Source organism: Cavia porcellus, unplaced genomic scaffold, assembly GCF_034190915.1.
Source record: "Cavia porcellus strain 051 isolate PalLab524CR breed Dunkin Hartley unplaced genomic scaffold, mCavPor4.1 scaffold_1, whole genome shotgun sequence".
Classification (NCBI taxonomy): Eukaryota; Metazoa; Chordata; class Mammalia; order Rodentia; family Caviidae; genus Cavia; species Cavia porcellus.
This window is the reverse complement of record NW_026947484.1, coordinates 221,042,988-221,064,104: the sequence shown is the minus strand read 5'-3', so window position 1 is coordinate 221,064,104 and position 21,117 is coordinate 221,042,988. Positions and strand designations below refer to the sequence as shown.

Below are 21,117 nucleotides of genomic sequence, written 5' to 3'. Positions count from 1 at the left end.
ATAAAGAACTCCTTTAAATCAATGAGAAGATAACAAATATTAGAAAAATCAAGCTGAAGATGTAATAGGTACCTCCCAAAAGAGAAAATCCAAATGACTAATAAAAACAAAATGGTGCCAGTTTCTCATAGACAAATGGAAATTAAAATCACAGCGACATAGCACTGTAACTATCAGACTGGAGAAAAATAAAAAGTCTGACATCACAAAGGATTGGTGATTGCAGGGTGTGTGGAGCAGTGGCATGTGTCATATGCTGCTGGTGCAGGTGGGATTTGGCACAGCTGCTTTGAGAAGGTATTGGGCATTATCTGCTAACTTTCAGGTTACTTATGTTGTATGAATCTGCAGTTTTTACTGCTACTCATACAAACAGAAACAACCCAAATGCCTGTCCTTGGGAAAACAGAAACCCAGATTCCTGTCCTTGTGATACAGCCTCCAGTAGAATACCGAGTGCTGAAAAATGCTCGAGCCAGCAGCATGCAGCAGTATTCAACATGAAACAAAAATACTGAGTAAAAATAGTGTTGCAAAAGAATTTTTATGATTGTATTTATATAAAATCTGAAAAAGTCAACAGTAAGCAAGATACATTTGATGATGTATATTTAGTAATATTCATTAAAGTCATGAAGTGGCTAATGTGGAATTTAGAATGGTGTGTCTGATGCATGCAGGGGAGGACATGACTGGAGCACAGGTCGTTCCTGTTTTGGTGAGCAGATGGTGGATATTTTATCATTCTGTCTATTTCTGTCATTCTATCTAGTTCTTCATGAAAACATTAAAAGGAGACTATAGTACCTGATAAATAGTACTACTTATTTCACTTTTGTAGTCTTCACTATGTTGAATTTATTTTGAATTTATTTTGTATGTATCTGGCAAGTCTTGATAAAAACACGAAGACATTCGAAAACTTTTTTTTTTTATTTTCGGTAGCTCTCAGGGCTGACCTCAAGGCCTTGCTCATGCCAGGCAAATGCTCCACCACTGAGCTGCATCTGCAGATCATATTTAATTTTCTTGATGCTCTATGACTTTTGCCTCAAATTGGGAATGTTTTTTTAAAAAACAAAATTTATAAGCATCTAACAAATACGAATCCTGATTGTTCTTGGAAAAGAACAAAAGAAAAAAATCACTGATTCAAGTTTTAGGGCTCTATTTTATGGCAAAACTACCTGAATTTAAAATAGTTTAAAAAGTTCTTAAAATAATATTTCCTTAGCCAAGTACTTGAAAAAATTTAAGCCCACAACCTTTAAGATGTCTCTCTAGATCAACTCACAAAGACCCTTTTGAACCAGAAAATTTAAAGGGGTGTAAACAAAATTTCCAAAACAAGTATTTCAGTCCTGTTTTTGAGGTTTTTTTCTTGGGAAATTTTTCCATATATGGTTTAATCTCCAGTGTGAGTTTGGGAACATCATGTTCATTTGATTGATCTGTATGTACACATTTGTATCTCAAAAATAGGAGACATCACCAATGAAAACTCAAGTGAAAAATACTGATACTTTATGAATTTTAGCCTTCAAAGACTGATAAATTATTAATATTTTCCTTTTTTCCCTGAATGTTTACAATAGTTAAAAAATATAGCTAAAAATATTTAAAATGTGGTATAGTCCCAAATGTAAGCCACCAGGTTATTAATGCCATTCAAATTTATTTCCTTTAGGATACAGTTTAATAATCCCCAAAATAAGATTATTTCATAGACATAGAGACTTTACAAAACCAAGGCCTTATAAATTTTATTTTCTTTGTCTTTTTTTAGGCTTTACAGTCTGAAATTTTTATTGAATGCAAAATTTTTTATTTTCATTTGTTAATCATAATGTGTCATTAAGCAACCAAATTGTACTGTTTATTTCTTAGCTCAGTGGTGGCAAATTTTTTAGAACTTTCAGTGATGCAAACAGCCCACTGCAGTGCACGTTGCCTGCCATAGGTTTGCCCCACTGCCTGAGCTTATGCTTTGTAATTCTAATTGGTGTGATTCTTACTGACTGGAGAGTGGGTTACGTCAGGAGCAAATCTTAGCACATATTGTGATTTGACTGAATTAATGTAGTAGATGGTTAGAACACCTAACACAGTTTTAACACATCGCATTTTGCCTTAATTTTTTTCTTTTTGTCTTTAGGTGTTTAGTCAGCTTGGATCCGTGCTAAAAAACTGTGATATTTCAATACACTTGGTAGAGGTGAGCCAAAATTTAAGTGATCTTCAAGCATCAACACTGACTGAAGCAAAGATCCCATTAGAGCGAAATGCCGAATCTCCAGTGTATATGAAAGGTGTTTCAAAGTCTGGGCTCCCAATATCCTGGTACCGCGATCTACAGGATGTTCCAAAAGGTAATTACTTCACATTGGTTAATCAAAGAATTTTAATTACAACCTCATAGTAGTGATCACTGACCATAATTTACAGCAGTTTAATATATTAAATTATTGGTGCCAGATTCTATTCCCATAGAGAGTAGCTAACATTTTTTCCTAGAAAAGATCTTTGTAATAGAAGACAGAGTTACCTTACTTTAAGGAGCAATGTATTTCATGTAGTTGTATTAGATAAACAAATAGCAAAGCAAAACCAAATAGCCAAAATTTAAATATTCATTGTACTTTTTAGTATTTCCATATAGCTAGGATGATACTGATGATGAAGCGGCCCACAGCAACAAGGGCTGAAGCACGCAGTGCTAGTAGAAAGATTTAGGTACTTCCTTTTTTGAAAATGACTGCTTGTCTGAGGTATGGTGAACTCTGTGATACTCAAGAATCTCTGATAAATCTACGCTCACACTAAGTGGGGTGGATCCTGGGCAAGATGCTTAAAGCCGTCCCTCAGCCGCAGCCTGCTCAGCTGCTTTTGCAGTTTGGGTTGCCTTCCAAAGGGGAGCTAACAAATAAATGTGGTGTGTCTCATTTCTTTCAGGTTGAGTGGTGATTAGATTTAGCCAGTAATTCAGCCGTTGCAGTTCTCAGACGCCATAATGTAGAAAATGAGACTAGTAATAGTTGCTCCTTCATACGTTCTGCAGAGTAAGTTTTCCATGAAGAACAGGCGATCTCTGTGGTGGTGATCATTGTGGAAGCATCCAGGGTCCAATACTGAATAGTCAGGCATTTCCTTTTTTACAGTTTATGTTTTAAAGACTTATCTGCATTGAAATGCCGAACCATTAATTTTTTTCTTTTATTTTTCAATAGGGTACAGCTTTTTTCTTGCACATGAATTTTTTGATGTTCTTCCTGTGCATAAGTTTCAGGTATTGGTGAACATTGTGTTTGTACTCAGAACACACAAGAGTACTTAAATTTATTAACCTTACTTGAATAATTTTTAGCTATTGATTGGTGAAATGGAATATTAGCTACAAGTGTTGATGTTCTTGGAATAATTGTTAAAGATTCTTAATTCTTCTGTGAAGAATGTCACTGGTATTTTAATACACATTGCACTGAATCTGTAGATTGCCTTTGTCAAGTTAGTACTACTGTATAGCCTTTTAAACAATTCTGCCAGTCTGTGAACATGAAAGGTCTGTTTTCTAGTGTCTTCAGTTTCTTTTTCTGTGTTCTAAAATTTTCATAGTAGAGGTCTTTCACCTCCTGGGTTAGACTAAACCCTGGGTTAGACTGAACCCTAGGTTTTTTAAGCTACTGTGAATGGAATTGTTTTGTGATTTCTCTCTCATTACTGGTGAATGGAAAAGTTATTGACCTTTTAATGCTGGTTTTACGTGCTGCTACTTTGGAGTATGAATATGATCAAAAAGGATTGTACACATTGACTCCCCCTTCCCATGTGAAGCTAGGGAGTGTGGGGCAAGCAAAAGGGGAGGAAACGAAGTATGTTCTGTGCGCATACAAATCTGCCCAAATGGAACCCGTTAATCCGCATAACCAATGGGCACTAATAAAAAAGTGTGAGAAATTCTTAATTCTTCTGGGGTAAACATCAGATGGTAAATGACTGTCATGTGTATAAAGAATTTATTTTGACAAATTTCTAAAAATTCTAAACATTTTTATTTTCTCATTCTTCGAATCTTAAGATTTGGTAATGTGTGTCTGCTGGTAACTTTTAAGGCAAGAGCAATTCTCATTAGCATCTGCGTTTGTTCTCCACACTGCTTTTTTGATTTTCTTGTCTTCTGTAGCTCCATTATGTATTGTTTTTTCCTTACAGTATTGTTTACATATATCAATTTATTCATATTGTTTCTGTACTAAAATTACTTAGTGCTCTGTAAATGTTTTTTATGTGCAAAGAAAAAAGTTAATAGTATTTTTGGTAGAAGGCAATTATGAGAACTTGCAAAAAAATTTTTCATGTTATTTTCGTTTAGAAAACACCCCAAGGATGGAGAGAAATCCTCATTGATATTGATCCACAAGTTTCTGATAAACTGAGGTTTGTTCTGGCGCCTTGTGTCACCCCAGCAGAAGCTTTTCTGCAGGTAGGAATATTGTTTCTTCTAAGTTTCTCTTCCTGCTAGTAGAGCATTCAGGTATTGTTTTTTGAGTTACTATTTGAGGTCCTTTAACCAGGAGAATTGTTGGCAACATTCTATGTGCTTTTTGTTGATGGTAAAAATACAAAAGATCTAATTTCAAGAAAGAGGTTAAAATCATTTCTTAAGTTTGTCACCTTAATGTTATGTATGAGAAAGCTAGGAAGCACTTATTTAGCTAAGACCTTGCCTACTTTTGTATTCTGTTGCCTGACATCGAACGATGAAGATACCTTCAGCTTTTACAGATCGCCTAAGAAGGCGCTGTAGCTCCTCGTGGCAGCAAAGTTATAGTGAGAGCTCAAACTTACTTGGCGCTGTGTGTTACTTTGTACTTTCTTGTTTCATTCTCAAGGCAACTGTATTAGGCAAGTTTTCTTTCTTTCCTTTTGGGTGTTACTTTTTCTCTGTGTCCTGCCCATGGACAGCTGGACTGCTGTTTTCTCTACTCCTCAGGGAGTAACTGTAGGCGCCTGCCTACCCCGGGTTTCTGTGTAGGTCCCAAAATACTGTGTGTTTCTCAGAAGTATTTTGGCTTCAGAGCACTTCTTTTTATTCTTTTTTATTTTTCCTACTGCAGGAAAACTTTCTACTTTCTGGGCCTTAATTAAGGATTGCTTACCGTAGAAGTTAACAGTTTCAAAAGCACAAGCATACACTCATGAATTGTTTTCTTTTCAGACTATAAGTTAAAATATCAGAGTAAACACTTGTGAACATTTCTGTTTTTTTATATTCTACCTAATTTTACCTGAATGTCAAGCAGATTTATAAAGCTCCCCCCTCCATTCCTTGGAGCTTATTTAGTTCCTGACTTGACTGGCATTCACTTAGAAGGGGGTGAATTTTCCTTTTTGCTTGAATTTTCCTTTTTGCTTGAAATGATGCTGCTGCTGTTGAAGAGCAGTCTAAGGTATTAACCTGTGCTTTGTCAGCTGGTGCCTGAAAAGGCTTGCTTAATGATTTTTATGGTTATACCACAATGCAATTTATTTAATAGCACTAGGGCTAAGTGGCTTTTGTTGTTGTTGTTTTGAGACAAGGTTTCATGGCACAGTTCAGGTTGGCCTTCAACTCACTCTAGCTCATGCTGGCCTTGAACTCCAGTGATCCTCCTGCCCCAGCCTCCTGAGTGTTGGGATTATAGGAATGTACCACCATGCACTAAGTGGCTTATTTTATTTAATTCTCACAGCAGAAAAAAGGAGGAAAAAGATTTGGGTTGAGTAACTTGTATACTGGTAAGCACTTGGAAGAGCTAAGGTTCAACTGTACATCTGACTTCAGCTCTTACTGACTGTGCAGTGATAGGCATAGACATTAGAGCAGGCCTTTATTTCACTTTAGAGGTTTTGCGAGCGAGCAAGAGATGTGTTTTCATCAGGGAGAAAAAAGTGTCACATTTTCAGTCATCTCAGGCATCAGTAAAACTTCATATATGCCAGTCAGATTGACAAGTATTAGTATTTACTGTCCCTTCACTTTTGATAGTAGGGGACCCCAATCTAGTGGACCCTTACATCATGGTTGGACACTGTGGATAATGAGTCTCAGGTGCAATGGTACTAATTCAGAAGCTGGTGTTTTCAGATACAAGCGTATTATTGGTATTCTTTGTGCTCCAGCAGAAGTCATCATAATACGTTTAACAGGATCTGTTTTGTTATATTGGATTTATCTTTTGTTCTTTCTGACCAAGTTTTTGAGTACTTGGGCACTTGAGGCACTTTTCTAGGCAGACAGAAATCCCTTTCTCATGTTTCCAACCCAGTAGGATGTTTGTTTTTACTATATGGAAGTACTTTTATAATAAAGTGAACTAGGTATGGTGCCATGCACTTGTAATCCCAGCACTGTAGAGGCTGATGCAGGAGAATTGTGAGCTCAAAGCCAGTCTGGATTATACAGTGAGGCCCTGTCTCAAAAACAAAATAAATAATGCACTTGGCCATGAAGGGGTTGAGGGCATATACCTTTGTATAAAAGATGCTAAAATATCTGCAAAGTTAGTGGATAGCATCAGAGAATCAAAGAAATCTACATTATTAAGGGAATGTCATGTGAAACAGTGAGAATAGAGAAATGCTCATGTTGAAAAGGAATTTATTATAACTAAGAAATGCTTATTATAGAGAAATACGAAAAACCTTAAGGAAAGTTTTTTTGAATGATATATTTTGATCCTTCCAACTGTTCCCCCCTCACTAGCATGATGAAACGAGGGATCACGTTGAAGTGTGTCCTGATGCTGGGGTCATCATTCAGGAGCTCTCTGAGCGCATTATGCTCACTGGAGGTGCTGCACTGATTGCTGATTATGGTCACGACGGGACAAAGACCGACACCTTCAGAGTACGTGTAACCCAGTAACGGACTGATTGGTTTCACTGTTAGATTTGAAACTCACTGAAGATCTTTAGTTTTGGTTTTCACAGTGCCTAGCATTGTTGTATATTTAAAGCCAGGCATGGTGGCGCACACCTGTAATCCTAGCACTAGGTGGCAGAGGCGGTGGCGCACACCTGTAATCCTAGCACTAGGTGGCAGAGGCGGGAAGGATACTGTGAGTTCAAGGGCAGCCTGGGATACACAGGACTTAAAGGCCAGCCTGCACTACTATGTAAGGTGGCCTCCAAAGAAAAAGAAATACATAAAGCATTGTGGTATATTTTAAATTTATTATTAATTCACGTTGTTGCAATTACCCGTAACCTTACATCTAGTTTCTAAGGCCAGCATTCAACTGTCCTTTGAACAAGTTGTGAATTTCTTAAATTCTTCTGTAGCTGCAGAACCTAGTAAGCATCTGAGTAATGCAAATGGAAAGAGTTTCTTCTATTTTTCAGCCCTGCCTTTATTTAACATACATGACTATCTCACTGGTAGCCTACACCACTGGTGGTAACAAATGAATCTGATCACTTTTATTGGTCTTTTTAATAAAATTAATCAGAGCCATCTGACAGTGAGTTATAAATTAAATCAGAGCCTCCTGGCCACAAGATATACGAGTTATGGCCCTGTCACGAACATTTATAATTACTTTTGGTACTTACTACTTTGTGGATTCAAACATTCTGTCATAGTCTTAGCATGTTTTTCCTTTTCCACATGTATTCCTTTTATCTTTCAACATACTCTTATCAATGTTCCTTGAATATGGTCAATTTTGTTGAATGTTCTCTAACTTAAATACATTTAACTAGATGCTGTTCATCACTTTCTAAATCTGTGGTTAATTCTAACTTTATTATTGTCACTACAAATAACTCAAGTTGGTTTAAAATGTTGATCTCTGGCTTTACCTCTGGGATTTGATCAACATTTGGAGGAAGTCTATTAACACGTTTAGTTGATTCTAGGATTCTACAAAAACAGCCTAGGTTCTGATTACCTAAATTCAGTGGGAGAATAAATAACATCATCTGTATTCCATCACCACAAACATGAATGAAAATGTTAAATAACTTTTTGTTATGGTCAGCATTTTGAGACACTCCCCACTTTTGCAATTTGTATTGGGTTTTCCATGTACCACCTTCTTTGCAAAAAGGTACTACTGCATAGTCTACATCACAGATGTAGGCCCTATTTCCTTTTTAATGATTGCATGTAAATATGTACTGATAAGAAAGCATTTCTTTGGTCTCAATAAAGATAGCTATAAATGTGTAAAAACTTTTATGTTTAAGGGATTTTGTGGTCACAAACTTCATGATGTCTTAACTGCTCCTGGAACAGCAGACCTAACAGCTGATGTGGACTTCAGTTACTTGCGCAGAATGGCACAAGGAAAAGTAGCTTCTCTGGGTCCAATAGAACAACAAGTGTTTTTAAAAAATATGGGAATTGATGTCCGGTTGAAGGTAATGGTTTATTTCACTATCATTAAATACTTAATTTCATAGTATTTCAAAAATAAGAATCGTCTGGTCAGGTAGAGCTTTGGTGCTTTAGTCTTTTCAGTCCTGTAGGGTTTTGGGTAACCAGATGCTAGCTGGAGGCTGGCACAGCCTGGTAACTTTCAGGAGAGGTAGAATAAATGCTTCCTAACAGTAATGCTTATTCATTAAAAAAAACCATGTTCATGGGTATGAATGTTACTAATGTTCTTCCAAGGACACTTAAATTTACAGAGCAAACTCTGTAAATATTCCTAAGAATGCAGAACCATCGGTTTGGGTTACAGCAAGCTACATTTTTAATAACTAGCCTATGAACCTTGGGTGTGTAATCAGAATTCATATTTTAAGCAGTAGAGTATTGGAATATGTGAGAGTCATCATTAGTGTAGTATCTACCTACAGATTCTTCCTTCTTCTTGCTAAGAAGTGTTTCCTTCTCAGGTTCTTTTAGATAAATCAGATGAGCCATCAGTGAGGCAGCAGTTACTTCACGGGTATGACATGTTAATGAACCCTCAGAAGATGGGAGAACGGTTTCTCTTCTTTGCCTTGCTACCTCATCAGAGACTTCATGGTAGAAGTCACCAAATAAATGCGTGCCAGTCAAAGCCCTCTGCGTCACCTGTGGCTGGATTCGCTGAACTCGCCTGGCAGTGATATTTCAGCTTTACGTTTTTATCCTTCAGTCTGCCTAAGAAATCAAAATAAAGGGAATACCCATACATTAAAGGTAACAAGTCCTAAAGTATTTTATCTCTTCATGGTCAATAAAAATAACTTTTTTTTTTTTTTTTGGTACCAGGGATCTAACTCACAACTTTGAGCTTAGCAGGCAAGTGCTTGAGCCACTGAGCTAAATCCCCAGCCCCAAAATAACCCGTGTTATGTGTTAATAAAATCACAAAACTTTTAGGGTTGTAACTTGGTACAAACCTGTTTTCAATTACTTTAACTGCTACTGAGAAATGGAGTTTCCTTTTAATAAAGCTAGTTGTATTTTTATTTTTAAAAGTACATATGAGTACTGACTGGTTTAATAAGAATATTTTAAAAGAAGAGGTTGAACAGGGTGTCTGACAGATCTCTAAGCTCTTACTAAGTAAAAAAAGTAGAACACGAAAATTTCTACAGTTACTCTATTTTTGCTGGATTACATTTACATACTTGTAAATAATTTCATAGGCACTAATATAAATTTACAATTATAATTATTCTAAACTTTAAAGAAATGAGCCCCTCAGATAATCACCTCAAATTTTGTATATAATTATAATAAAGTTGCTTTAAAATATACCATTACTTTAATCTATAAATACTATTTTCAAAATAGTTCTGTTATCAAAGCTTACGAAATAACACAAACAAGTAAGATTTTCCTTGGATCCCTGTGTTACAGGCGGGCCAAGATTTTCATGTGAAAAATATGGTGATACAGAAATACATTTTATTATCAAGCTTTTTGAAAATATTTACAAAAAGTGGCACATAACAAAAAATATAAAAATGTACTGAACAGTGTCATTATAGACTACTTTGTACATTATCAAATGTTTCTAGCAAACAATTATTTGTTACACAAACAATTTGATTTCAAGACATTTTGTTATACAGTATCTGGAGTAACTCCAAACTGGAGTCATCTCCAAATTATTTGACAGTGCCTTTAAAAATTTTTTTAAAAAACTTCTTAGGCATTCAGCAAAAAGAGTGCAATTAATTTCATGGCTTGTAAAGTTTACATAAGTATAGCAAATGAATTGAACGTAATTCCAGTTAATTTTCACCAAATGTAGTAAAACCACAGTGAAGTTAGTTCACTGATCATTAAGGATCTTCTTCCATGTCATCTGGATTGGGAGCCATAATGAAGTGCTTTGGGTACACCAGGTTGTGTGTGTATGCATGGATTTCCCAGTAGGTTGCCTAGTGACTCAAAAAAATTTTTCCACTTTGTGTATACTCATATGAAGACATACTTTGGAGAAATATGGGGATGTCATTGTCCATCACAGGAAAAGTCCATTTATAACAAAGATTCTCAAAATTGATTTGGTTATACCTTTGCAGCCGTGAGGACATATTATGAAATATGTGGAAAGTCTCCTAGAGGTCTGTAGTGTAGCATAATGACCAGGAGGGTTCATAACCTCAGCAACTAATCTCCCATGCCTCAATTTCTTATCTCTAAGATTCGTAATGTACTTTCAATGTGACTGTTGTGAGAATAAATTAAAATATATTTAAAAACTTAAAGCACAGAGGCACTGTGTAATGTTTCTATTACTCTTTTAAGGATATTCTTAGTCCTAAATGAATAGCTTTAAGGATCTCTAATGACATTCTTAGTCTGTTAACATACAAGATCAATCTTTTCTTTGTTCTCCCAAATTCTGTGGGAAAATGAACATTTTTATACTTTTAAAATTATTAAATACACTCATGTATATTTTTACCTCACTTAGAAGCATTTCACATAAGGGATACTTAACCTGTATTAGTAAATATTTTTAAAATAGTTTGATGCTGGAGCTGATATATAAAAAGTTCTTATTGTTTAATTTGCTATATTGATAACATAGTTCAACTCTTACCAACTGTTTCATGTCTACCTCTATCCACTCCCTCAAATAGCTTTTAAAATTGAATAGTTTTAAAACATTCTAGATATTGTAAAGTCCTCCAATAGGCTAAGGGAAAATAAAGGCATAGTTTGCTACATAGTGACAGCAGAATTAACTGGCCTTTCATTGATCTTTTTTTTAGTATGTACTTTTCCCCTCAGATTATTTGACCCTAGGTAAAAATAAATTATGTAATTGAAGTTTAGATATGCACCCATTGAATGTCAGGATACAGTGTGGCATCTGGATGGTGTCCCGTGGGAACATGAATGTTCAGCACAGCTGAGCTACGAGAAGGCACACATAACCACTCAGCACTCAGGGACAGTTTCTACAGGACTCTGTAATATCAGTCATCCCCAATCCTACTAGCTATCATGAAAGATTCACAAAGATGATAATTTAAGTTTTATGTTGCAGAGGCCATATTAAGAGTCGAAGTTCCAAAAAAGGTTAGAAATAACTGTTTTTAGAGTCTTGTCTGACATAAAAAGGTGAAATAGTCCAGTGCTCCTCTTATATGTATCTAGGAAAAACTTTAAAATCCTGGTGGTCACTTAGACAAATTATTCAGAAAGTTCTTTTGTAAATCATATACTGTTAGCCTCACAGTTAATGCTAACACAATAACTGGATGCTAGCTTGCCTTTTAAAAAAAGTGTGTAATATTAGGAAAGGGAAGATAAATTAAATGGCATTATTGTTCTTAAAAGGGAAGAATTAAGAAAAAATACAAAACCAGTTATTGCTTATGCTACAAAATTTATAAGACGCTTCTGCTTGATCCCTTTCTGCTCAGTGTCCCTTCCTGTACCTACTCATGAACTGCAGTATCGGTGCTCCCAGTGCCTTCTCACGTTTCCTCATGTCTTTGCATCCTTGCAGGTGACAGCCTCCAAGGAACAAATTATGCAGCAAAACTTTAGTCCATAAGATGAAACTCTTACTGAAGTTAGTTCACTGATCATTAAGGATCTTCTTCCATGTCATCTGGATTGGGAGCCATAATGAAGTGCTTTGGGTACACCAGGTTGTGTGTGTATGCATGGATTTCCCAGCGAGCATCATCACTTTCATGCGTAATGTAACGTTCTCCGATTCGAGTTTCAAATTCTCTAAGGTCAAGCCATGTCTGATAGTCCTAAGGAAGAAATGTAATGTGTATGAACTAAAAAATAGAACACTGGCAGCCTTTTTTTTTTACTTTGCACACTATCAATAATTGATAACTCCCACTAAGTTTTTGATACTTAAGTTCTATTTATAATATTTTAAGTTAGCAATGTTGAATATAAACACTTTGTCAAATCCACTATTTCCAATAAATGAAAATACTTTCTAATAAATGAAGTAAAAAAAAAAGTTTCAGGCCAGGTGTGGTGGCACAGGCCGATAATCCCAGCACTTAAGAGGCTGATGTAGGAGACCACAGTGAGTATGAGGCCAGCCTGGGCTACAGAGTGAGTTCAAGGCCAACCTGAACTGCTCACTGAGACCATGTCTCAAAACACAACACAACACAACACAATACAACACAACACAACACAGCACAACACAACACCAAACCCAGCTCAACCAAGTTTCAGGGTTCTGAAGGGGTTAACAATCACTAAAATGTTTTGTGTTGTACTGTTGGGAGTCCCAACACCAAATTGTAGTTAATTCTCCCTCTCATTCCCTTTAAAATAGTTCTAAGGCTTTTCTCCTTACTCTGAAACATAGTTTTTCTTGTAGGCTTTTAAAATTTATGTGTGCCAGGCACAGTGACGACTTTCATTGTGGGTATTTGGTACATGCACATCACATGTTGTAATTCTTTTATACATCCCTTTCCCTCCTACCCCTTACTGCTTCCCCATGTCTCCTGGTCCCCTTCCCACTGCAAAGATCTATCACCTTGTTTTCTTTTATCTGCCTTTTATTTTGCTTTTTTTTACTCTGGATTTCCCATGATTATTAAGCTTGTGTGTTTGGTTTATTTCAGTTAACATGTTTCCGAACTGTATTCATTTTGACAAATCTATGTAATGGTGGATCAAGCCAGTTTAGACTGTGTATGGGGTAGGGCCTTTCAATACAAAAATAAACCTTTAAGCAGACATTTAAAATAAAATATAGTTTATAAAAATGTATGTCCTGTTAATCTTACAAAAAACTGAAGTTAATATACAGAGCCTACAGAAAACCAAGTCACTGCTTCAGTTCCTGTAGTCACCACACAACTCCTGGAGCTATGGCCATACAAATGAATGAGCTGCTTGTATAAGGATCACCAGGTTTGTTTTTTTACCTGTAGCCAGGGATGGCTAAGAGATTTGTCAACACTGTAACGTTTCCTCATCTTCACTTGAAGCAAGTTGTTTATCAAATCAATTGCTAAAGGAAAATACAAAATTAGATACATAAATTGGGTGTATAAAGTACCCCAAACCTGTGACTCTGCCACAGGTTGTCTACTTCATAGAAATGCAACATTGAGGAAATTTTGCTTCTCAAGTTCGTGGACTTTTCTACATGTAAAGTGGTCCATTAATGCTTGCTGAATTAAGTATGCCTGTGAAATTTTCATTTGATTAAGAAGGTTGTATAGAATACAGATTTAAAACACACACTCTGAAGCCAGACTGCTGGGCTAAAACACCGTATAATTCTTCCTAGTGATGCAATATGGGATCAGTTATTGACCTATGATGTAACTTGGTTTTGTCATCTGCAAAACTGGACTTGTTGAAAAGATAAAATCAACTTAATATATGTAAAGAACTTAGAATAGTCCGTAATATATGTAAAGAACTTAGAATAGTCCGTAGTATTTAAGTGCTATTTATTAACTGTTATTCTTTCCAAATGAGTAAAACAGACTGATTGTAGGCTTACGTATCTCTTCCAACAATAACCATGTTGCTCTCTATTCCCAGGATAGTGTGGAAGAGCAGCCAGAGCCACTGTCTTGCATATACAAATAAGACTGGACTGAGGTGTTAACTTTCTTTTTTGGTGGTACTGGAGATCGAACTCACAACCTTGCTGAGCTAAATCCCTAGCCTGAAGTGATAACATATTATCAGAAGTTTATACTACACCTAATAAATATGTTCAGGGTGTTTTAGTGTAAATAGTGAGACCTCGACATACGATTCTATTACTTATTTGGATAAATGGGTCAACTGTAAAACCAAGGCAACTATGAAAGTACACACTGACGAACCCTGCATGCTACACTGGAAGCGCGGATATGAAAGTGCACCCTTTAGTGACTGAGTGCCCAAGCTGCACCCCAACAGCCACTTACTTGTTGCAAAATGTCAACACTGCAACTAAACCTGAATACTGAGGTTTTAGTTTAGAAAAACCAACTCATTCACTTAGCTTGTGTGCTCACAGGGTTGCGTGTGCCCGCTGCGGCTCATGTACCTTAAGTTTGCTTCCACTGATCTAGGCCCACAAACAAGCCAAATGAAAGACATACCATACTAATTCTATTTCTCCCATATACATCAAGTAAGGGTCTTCCATGAGTACTTTATGAATTTCTCTGTGTTCAAATATGAAATCTTTTGCTCCTTAAAATGTGGTTCACCTTTTGCATTATTTCAAGTGTTTATTTTTTATTTTTTTGAGACAAGGTCGTTGTAGGTTGTGCAAGGTTGTTTAGGTTGTCTTGAACTCACTCAGTAGTCCAGGCTGGCCTTGAACTTCAGTGATCCTCCTGCCTCAGCCTCCCAAGTTGCTGGGATTACAGGCATGTGACACCATGCCTGGCCCAGGTGCCTATTTAACTTTGGTAACATAAAAAAAAAGCTTCCCATGAACTTTATTCAGTTTTGATCAAATTTCTCTCAATTTAATGGGGGTATTTATCAGTCCCCTTCTAATTAGGCCTAGTACTTTAAGGGGTGGGAGGGTATACCTGTTCCAAAAGCTGGCCAAATCCAGGTGGGAATATTTCCCAATAGGGCACTGTTAAGTAATGTTGTAAGTGGTACACTATTAGTGACAATACACTAAAGAGCACCAGCTAATTCTTTCTTGATGGTATAAAGCAAGGGGTTACAAACTCAAAAGCCTTTACAGGCAGGGAAAACAAATGTATGATGCTTCACAATACAGGTCCACATGAGGACTGAAAACAAAATGAACAGCACCAAATATAAAGTTCCTTCTATGTATAGAGAACTTAAATTGTAAGTCTGTATTCAAGGAGCTTACAATCTTGTTCTGAAAACAAAAATTATCAAAACAGTAACTAAGAAAAGTCCTAATGAGCGTAAGTAATTTCACATAGTGTAGAGGAGGGGCAATAAGGAAGAATGTCATGGTGATCACAAATTAAGGCATCTTAGCTTTACAGTAGTAGTGAGGAATGCACCATTGTTTTAGGGAAGCCAAGTTGGGTGTGGTGGTATACTCTCACAGTCCTAGCATTCTTCGAGGCTGAAACAGAAGGACCACAGGTTTGAGCCTAGTCTTAATAAGACTTAATAAGACTCTGTCTCAAAAAAGAAAGGCCTGGGGGCTGGGGATTAAGCTCAGTGGCATAAGCGCCTACCTTGCAAGCAGGCAGTTGTGAGTTCGATCCCTGGTACCGATAAAAAGGAAAAAGAAAAAAAAAAAAGGCCTGGGGATGTAGTTCAATGTGAAGGTGCTGGGTAGCTATCTTCACTACTGTGGGCTGTGTGTGTCTGTGTGTTTGGGAGTGGATTAAGATGAAGCAGTGCTTCCTGAAGATGATTTGGCAGTGGTGATTGGGAAGAACCAGAAAAGAGACTCTTAATGCAGTGATGGTGAACCTATGGCATGCATGCCCCAATGGGCTGTTTATCATTGAAACATTTTAAAGTTTGACATCCCTCTAATATGACAATTAAAAAGATATGTTAGTAGTTTCAGAATGAGGCTGTTTGGCCCTAGATTACTATTAAGCATGGGAACTACAAAGAAAACAATGCAAAGGTAAGAGTGCTCAGACACTGGTAACTAAATAGAGAAGTCAGATTAGACAGGCTGAGATCACAAAGATTTTTAGACTAAAGGGCGCACTGTCAAATTTTATGTACTGTACCTTCACTAGAAATTTCTCTCCATGGATTTGGTGGGTACATAAATGCAGCGTTTTGGATTTGGTCATTTATATCTTCATCCTCATTGAATGGAAATGTGCCACTGAGGCTCACATAGACAATGACTCCCACTGACCACATATCTAGAGAACGGTTGTAACCTTTGCTCCTGAGAACCTCAGGGGCTAGGTATGCTGGAGTTCCTACTACTGATCTCCTGAATGACTTCTCACCAATAATGCGTGCAAATCCAAAGTCACACAGTTTCACCTGGAAATAAAGGGTGATGTTAATTTTATAATGTAATTATATAGCAAGTAGGCCTCAATATATCAGATCATCTCAATACACTCACCAATTATACAATTATAAGTACTAATTGTAGAGATTATAGAGAAGGAATCTGAAATATCCTTTTTCAAAAGGAGTATATATTGATAGCTATGTGAAACTAACACATATAAAAAGCTTTCCTAATATTTACTTCAGTAAAACTTTTGTTTCTAGAATACAAAAACTTTTATATTCCAGAATATGGCAACTACCAGACTGGCATTTCAAGAGTTCAGTTTTTTTTTTTTTTTTTTAAAAGAAATAGAAGGTGATCTTTTATCATTTGTCTAGTAAAGAGATCACTTTTCTCCCAGGATGCTATATATTGAGACTCCTAAAAGGAATAAGAGGGTTTTCTATTTCTGTGGGACAAATTACTGCTAGTTAAACATTAAGATTTTTAAAAAGTTGTGAAGGCAGCCTCAGTCCCTACTATATACTCCTCCATTTTTTTGTAGAAGTTCAGATTTTGGTGATTGATGACTGCTGAATAAGCAAATGCCAAGTACTTTCCTGAAGAAATGCTCTGACTCTCAGAATGCTTCAGAAAAAGAACATAAAGTTCACAGAAAAGGGATTGGACCTCTAGAAAAAGTAGGCACAAGTAAACCAACGGGATACACAAAAAAGTAGAAGTGCTATTTCCAGGATACAGACTCTGACATGATTTTATGAAAGATACTTGCGCTGTCAGTACTGAACTTGTTGTTTCTCTATTTGAGTATTTAAACACTAGGAGTGCAGACCCTGAAGAAACATTCTTCTTCTCTTTCTCATTAAATGCCAGGATTTAGATAATATCTTGATACAGATGATTTAACATTCTGGCAACTGAATAAAGAAGTACAAAGTACAGCGCAAAAAAGATTATCAAGTAAATAACATTTTTTTCCCCTTTGCTCCTAATGGGAACAATGTGGATCACAAAAAGTCGACATTAAGAAGTTGGATTCTAGCTTTAGCCACAGGGTGTACATCCTTTGCCTACTCTATTTTGAAGATCAAATAAGATAATGTCTAGAAACAGTTTATTTAAAATACAGCACCAACTATTATGGGACCTTTTCAAACGTCACAATGATAAGGAATCACTTTAGTCACACAAGCTTTAACAACATGAGTACTATTTTAAAAGCCAAAGATTTAAAAAAATGAATAAATACATTGTTTTCAGCAGGTGTGAATGCACACCATTAATAATCCCAGATACTTGAAGCAGGAGATCTCAAGTTTGAGGCCAGCCTGGACAACATGGACCCATGTCAAAATAAAATATAAAAAAACCTGGGACTGTAGCCCAATGATACAGCATCCCTGGCTTTGATAACTGGTACTAAAAAATAAAAACAGTACAGTTGTTTCAAAAATGAGTTTTGATTTAGCAGGTTATGAAATAAATTGAGCTGATCAAGATTAGCATGGTTTTATGTTTTTTATATTTTGGTACCACGAATTGAACTCAGGGCCTTGTGCTTGCCAGGTGACAGACAGCATTGTTTTAAAAAATGAAACTCAACTGAATTAAAAAAATCAGAGTATATCACACATACACCACATACTGTCACAAGTGTGAGCATTCCTGGTGATAGGAAATGTAATTTCTCTGTTTTTGGTGAAAATGTTTGTAGTACCCTAAAGAAAACATGACTTGAGTACCTATCTCAGTCTTTTATCTTCCATTTCAGATAACATCTCCCAGTTTGTTTTAATTTATGAGGCATTCATCCTGAGTACCAAGTATCATAAGGCTGATTTTTCCCACTTCATTCCCAACCCACGAGGAGAAGGGAATTAAAAAGTGTTAAGTGCAAAAAGTTATTCATTGATATGTAGAGTCTGGAAACATCTTAGTGAACATAAACAATATGATTAATAAAAATTTCAATTTAGTTAATCCTCGCTGCCAGGTATAGACTAAAAATTTTCTGTAAAATGGGATGTACTCTGAACCTTAGTACAATGCTTTTTACAATTTTCTTTTTTTTTTTTTTTGTCTTTTTCCTTTTTATCGGTACCGGACTGCCTGCTTGCAAGGCAGGTGCTTATGCTGCTGAGCTAAATCCCCAGCCCCTAGTACAATGCTTTTTATTGTGTGAGCACTTTATAAATGTTGCAGATACATAAAATGATTCTGGAGAGTATCTCACCTGAGGAAATGGCTCTGCTGATGCAAGCAGCACATTTTCTGGCTTTAAATCACAGTGCACAATGTTCTTAAAATGTAGATTCCGCAAAGCAACAAGTATCTGTAATTAAAGAACAAAAGAACTTTTTTTTGCCAATGTCTGGAAAACCAGTTAAACCCCAGTGTTACTCCTTGAAAGGGGTAATAGTGTGAAAACTCCTTATGAAGGTTTAGCTACAAATGTTATTTTGATCCTCAAAGTTAACAATTCCCGCAATCTGTTAATATGTAAAAACACTGCTTTTAATTCTCTTAGTTTTTAATTATTTTCTAGTTTCAGGAGAGCTAAGGTACCTGTGTGACCATAAACTTAGTAATTCGTTCTGGAAGCCGACTTTTCTCACTAGATAGAATCATTTCCAACATATCTCCATGTAGTTTTTCCATTACCACAAAAACACGTTCGGGTGTTTCAAACATACATTCCAGGTTTACAATCCCAGGATGGTGCAGATTCTGGAGAAATTGTAAGACAGTTAAATGACTAACAAGTAGAGAAACAGTTTTAATACACAGATATCTAGCATGCTATAACCAACTGTATGAGATACATGTTACTGAAAAGAAAAAAGTTGAGAAAAATAAACGGAAAAAAATGAAAAACAATCAATAAAAAAGGGTGTAACAGATTCAGATTTTCCAAGTTGTGCACTGAATGAAAAATGGATGCACTGAGGGGTGAGAATGGGCTTTTCATTTTTCTCTTTCCATTTTTTTCTAAGATGCTGTTATATTTTCCTTTACTTTTCTTTGCTTGATCTATTTTTTTAAAAAACTTTTAAATCCCCACACCAATCCAGAGAACCAGCTTCTAGATTTAGTGTATTCTTTTCCTTTATTAATTTCATTTTTATTTTTATTAATCTCTTTCCTTAAGGTTTATTTTTTGTTCATTCTTTTTAACTTTTTGAGCTACAATCTTAAACTCATTTATTTTTATTCTTTCCTGCTTCATATTTGAGGTGATAAATCTTTCTCTGAAATGATATCCAAAGGCTCTTACATACACACATACATATATACATATTTATATACATATATACACACACAGGATTTTCATGATTATTATATATATTTTTTTGTGTGTCTTTTTCATTTTTATCGGTACCAGGGATCCAAATCACAACTGCCTGCTTGCAAGGCAGGCGCTTATGCCGCTGAGCTAAATCCCCAGCTCTCAATTTTCATGATTATTTTCTAAATATTCTAACTTTGGATTTTTCTCTGATTTAAAATTAAGATAATTTTAAGTTTTTAGTGGTAGCTGTTTTCTAATGTTGTAACTGATGTTCTGCTTTTATTATGTTAAGATCAAAGAATACTACTTATTCTGCTTTTTGAGTTGGGGTTCCTTAGGATACAGAGTTCTATGTACAGTCATTAGGTAAATCTTACTGTTTAGCCTCTGAAGTTAATTTTGTTTGCTCCATATGTTATAGACTACTAATAAGCTTGTGTTTGTTTTTGTGTCTTCTTTCACTTTCCTTTATAAATGCTGATACTATTATTTGTTACAGTGTGATTTACAATTTTCTATGGATAAAATGCCATTCTTCATTTCTTGTTTTCCCTCTCTTATTGGATCATGATCTTCTTGGCTTTCTTTTGTTTAGGAAAGGAACCTATGGAGGACATCATAATTCTGTAGATTTCAGAACTAACAAAACTTTCACTGTGGCCTTTCCTCCTGCATGGTGCCGAAATTCATCCACTGTTTTTGGAAATTATTCTATGTAATTTGTAAGTATGAATTCTTCTATTTTTATTAAAGGTAAATTATACTCTTGTTTGTCATTATTCTTAAAATTCTGGTATGGTTTCTAAGAAAAGGAGAAAATTCTAAGTTTATACCATTGTGTTCAAACCAGAAAGTTTCTAAGTTTCTGGTAACATTTCCCCATTTGAATACTTAGCTATTAGGGCCAGGGATTTAGCTCAGTGGCATAAGTGCCTGCTTACAAGCGTGAGGTCGTGAGTTCAATTCTTGGTACAAAACAAAACAAAACAAAACAAAACAAAACAAAACACAACTTTAGGGCTGAGCGGCGACGTAAGTGCCTGCTTGGCAAATGCAAAGTCGTAGTTGGATCCCCGTACCAAAAAACCTGTATTTAAATAAATATGGGTTTAAATATTTAGCTATGAGAAAACTGTATCTTCTCGCACTACTCTACTATCCTCTTCAGGAACAGCAAAAGAAACACTGTAGTACTGTATATTTAACAAAGAAAAGTCCCTGCTCATTCTTCCTTGTCCTACAGTATGTTTCCCAGATGGAATTATATTATTAATCTATGCAGTTAGAAATCTTTTTGTATTTATAGCTGTAAGTACACACACATATAATACATTACTTTTCAAAGTTACACAAATAGAATCACTGTGCATTGAGTAATATGTGGTGGATAATTTCACACATAAACACGATTATTTGTCATGTGCCTTGGTGCTGTGCAGGCAATCTTGATTCATTAATAAA

At 35.8% G+C, this 21,117-nt stretch overlaps 2 protein-coding genes across 6 annotated transcripts in view; one reads left to right on the top strand and one right to left on the bottom strand.

Moving 5' to 3' along the window:
* Ndufaf7 (NADH:ubiquinone oxidoreductase complex assembly factor 7) overlaps nucleotides 1-21,117 on the top strand; it is a 31,306-nt gene that overhangs the window by 5,919 nt on the left and 4,270 nt on the right. The window contains exons 5-11 of the mRNA XM_063229708.1: nucleotides 2,156-2,369; nucleotides 3,228-3,286; nucleotides 4,370-4,480; nucleotides 6,743-6,886; nucleotides 8,227-8,400; nucleotides 8,881-9,169; nucleotides 11,946-20,378. Coding sequence (XP_063085778.1) covers nucleotides 2,156-2,369; nucleotides 3,228-3,286; nucleotides 4,370-4,480; nucleotides 6,743-6,886; nucleotides 8,227-8,400; nucleotides 8,881-9,096 — 918 coding nt within the window. The 3' untranslated portion in view covers nucleotides 9,097-9,169; nucleotides 11,946-20,378. The remainder of the gene's footprint in view (nucleotides 1-2,155; nucleotides 2,370-3,227; nucleotides 3,287-4,369; nucleotides 4,481-6,742; nucleotides 6,887-8,226; nucleotides 8,401-8,880; nucleotides 9,170-11,945; nucleotides 20,379-21,117) is intronic.
* Prkd3 (protein kinase D3) overlaps nucleotides 9,862-21,117 on the bottom strand; it is an 86,359-nt gene continuing 75,103 nt past the window's right edge. For all 5 annotated transcript variants that reach the window (XM_063229703.1, XM_063229707.1, XM_013155837.3 and 2 more), the window contains exons 15-19: nucleotides 18,933-19,094; nucleotides 18,601-18,699; nucleotides 16,123-16,390; nucleotides 13,351-13,436; nucleotides 9,862-12,201 (exon numbers count right to left, since the gene is read on the bottom strand). In XM_063229703.1, the coding sequence (XP_063085773.1) occupies nucleotides 12,028-12,201; nucleotides 13,351-13,436; nucleotides 16,123-16,390; nucleotides 18,601-18,699; nucleotides 18,933-19,094 (789 nt within the window). In that variant the 3' untranslated portion in view covers nucleotides 9,862-12,027. The remainder of the gene's footprint in view (nucleotides 12,202-13,350; nucleotides 13,437-16,122; nucleotides 16,391-18,600; nucleotides 18,700-18,932; nucleotides 19,095-21,117) is intronic.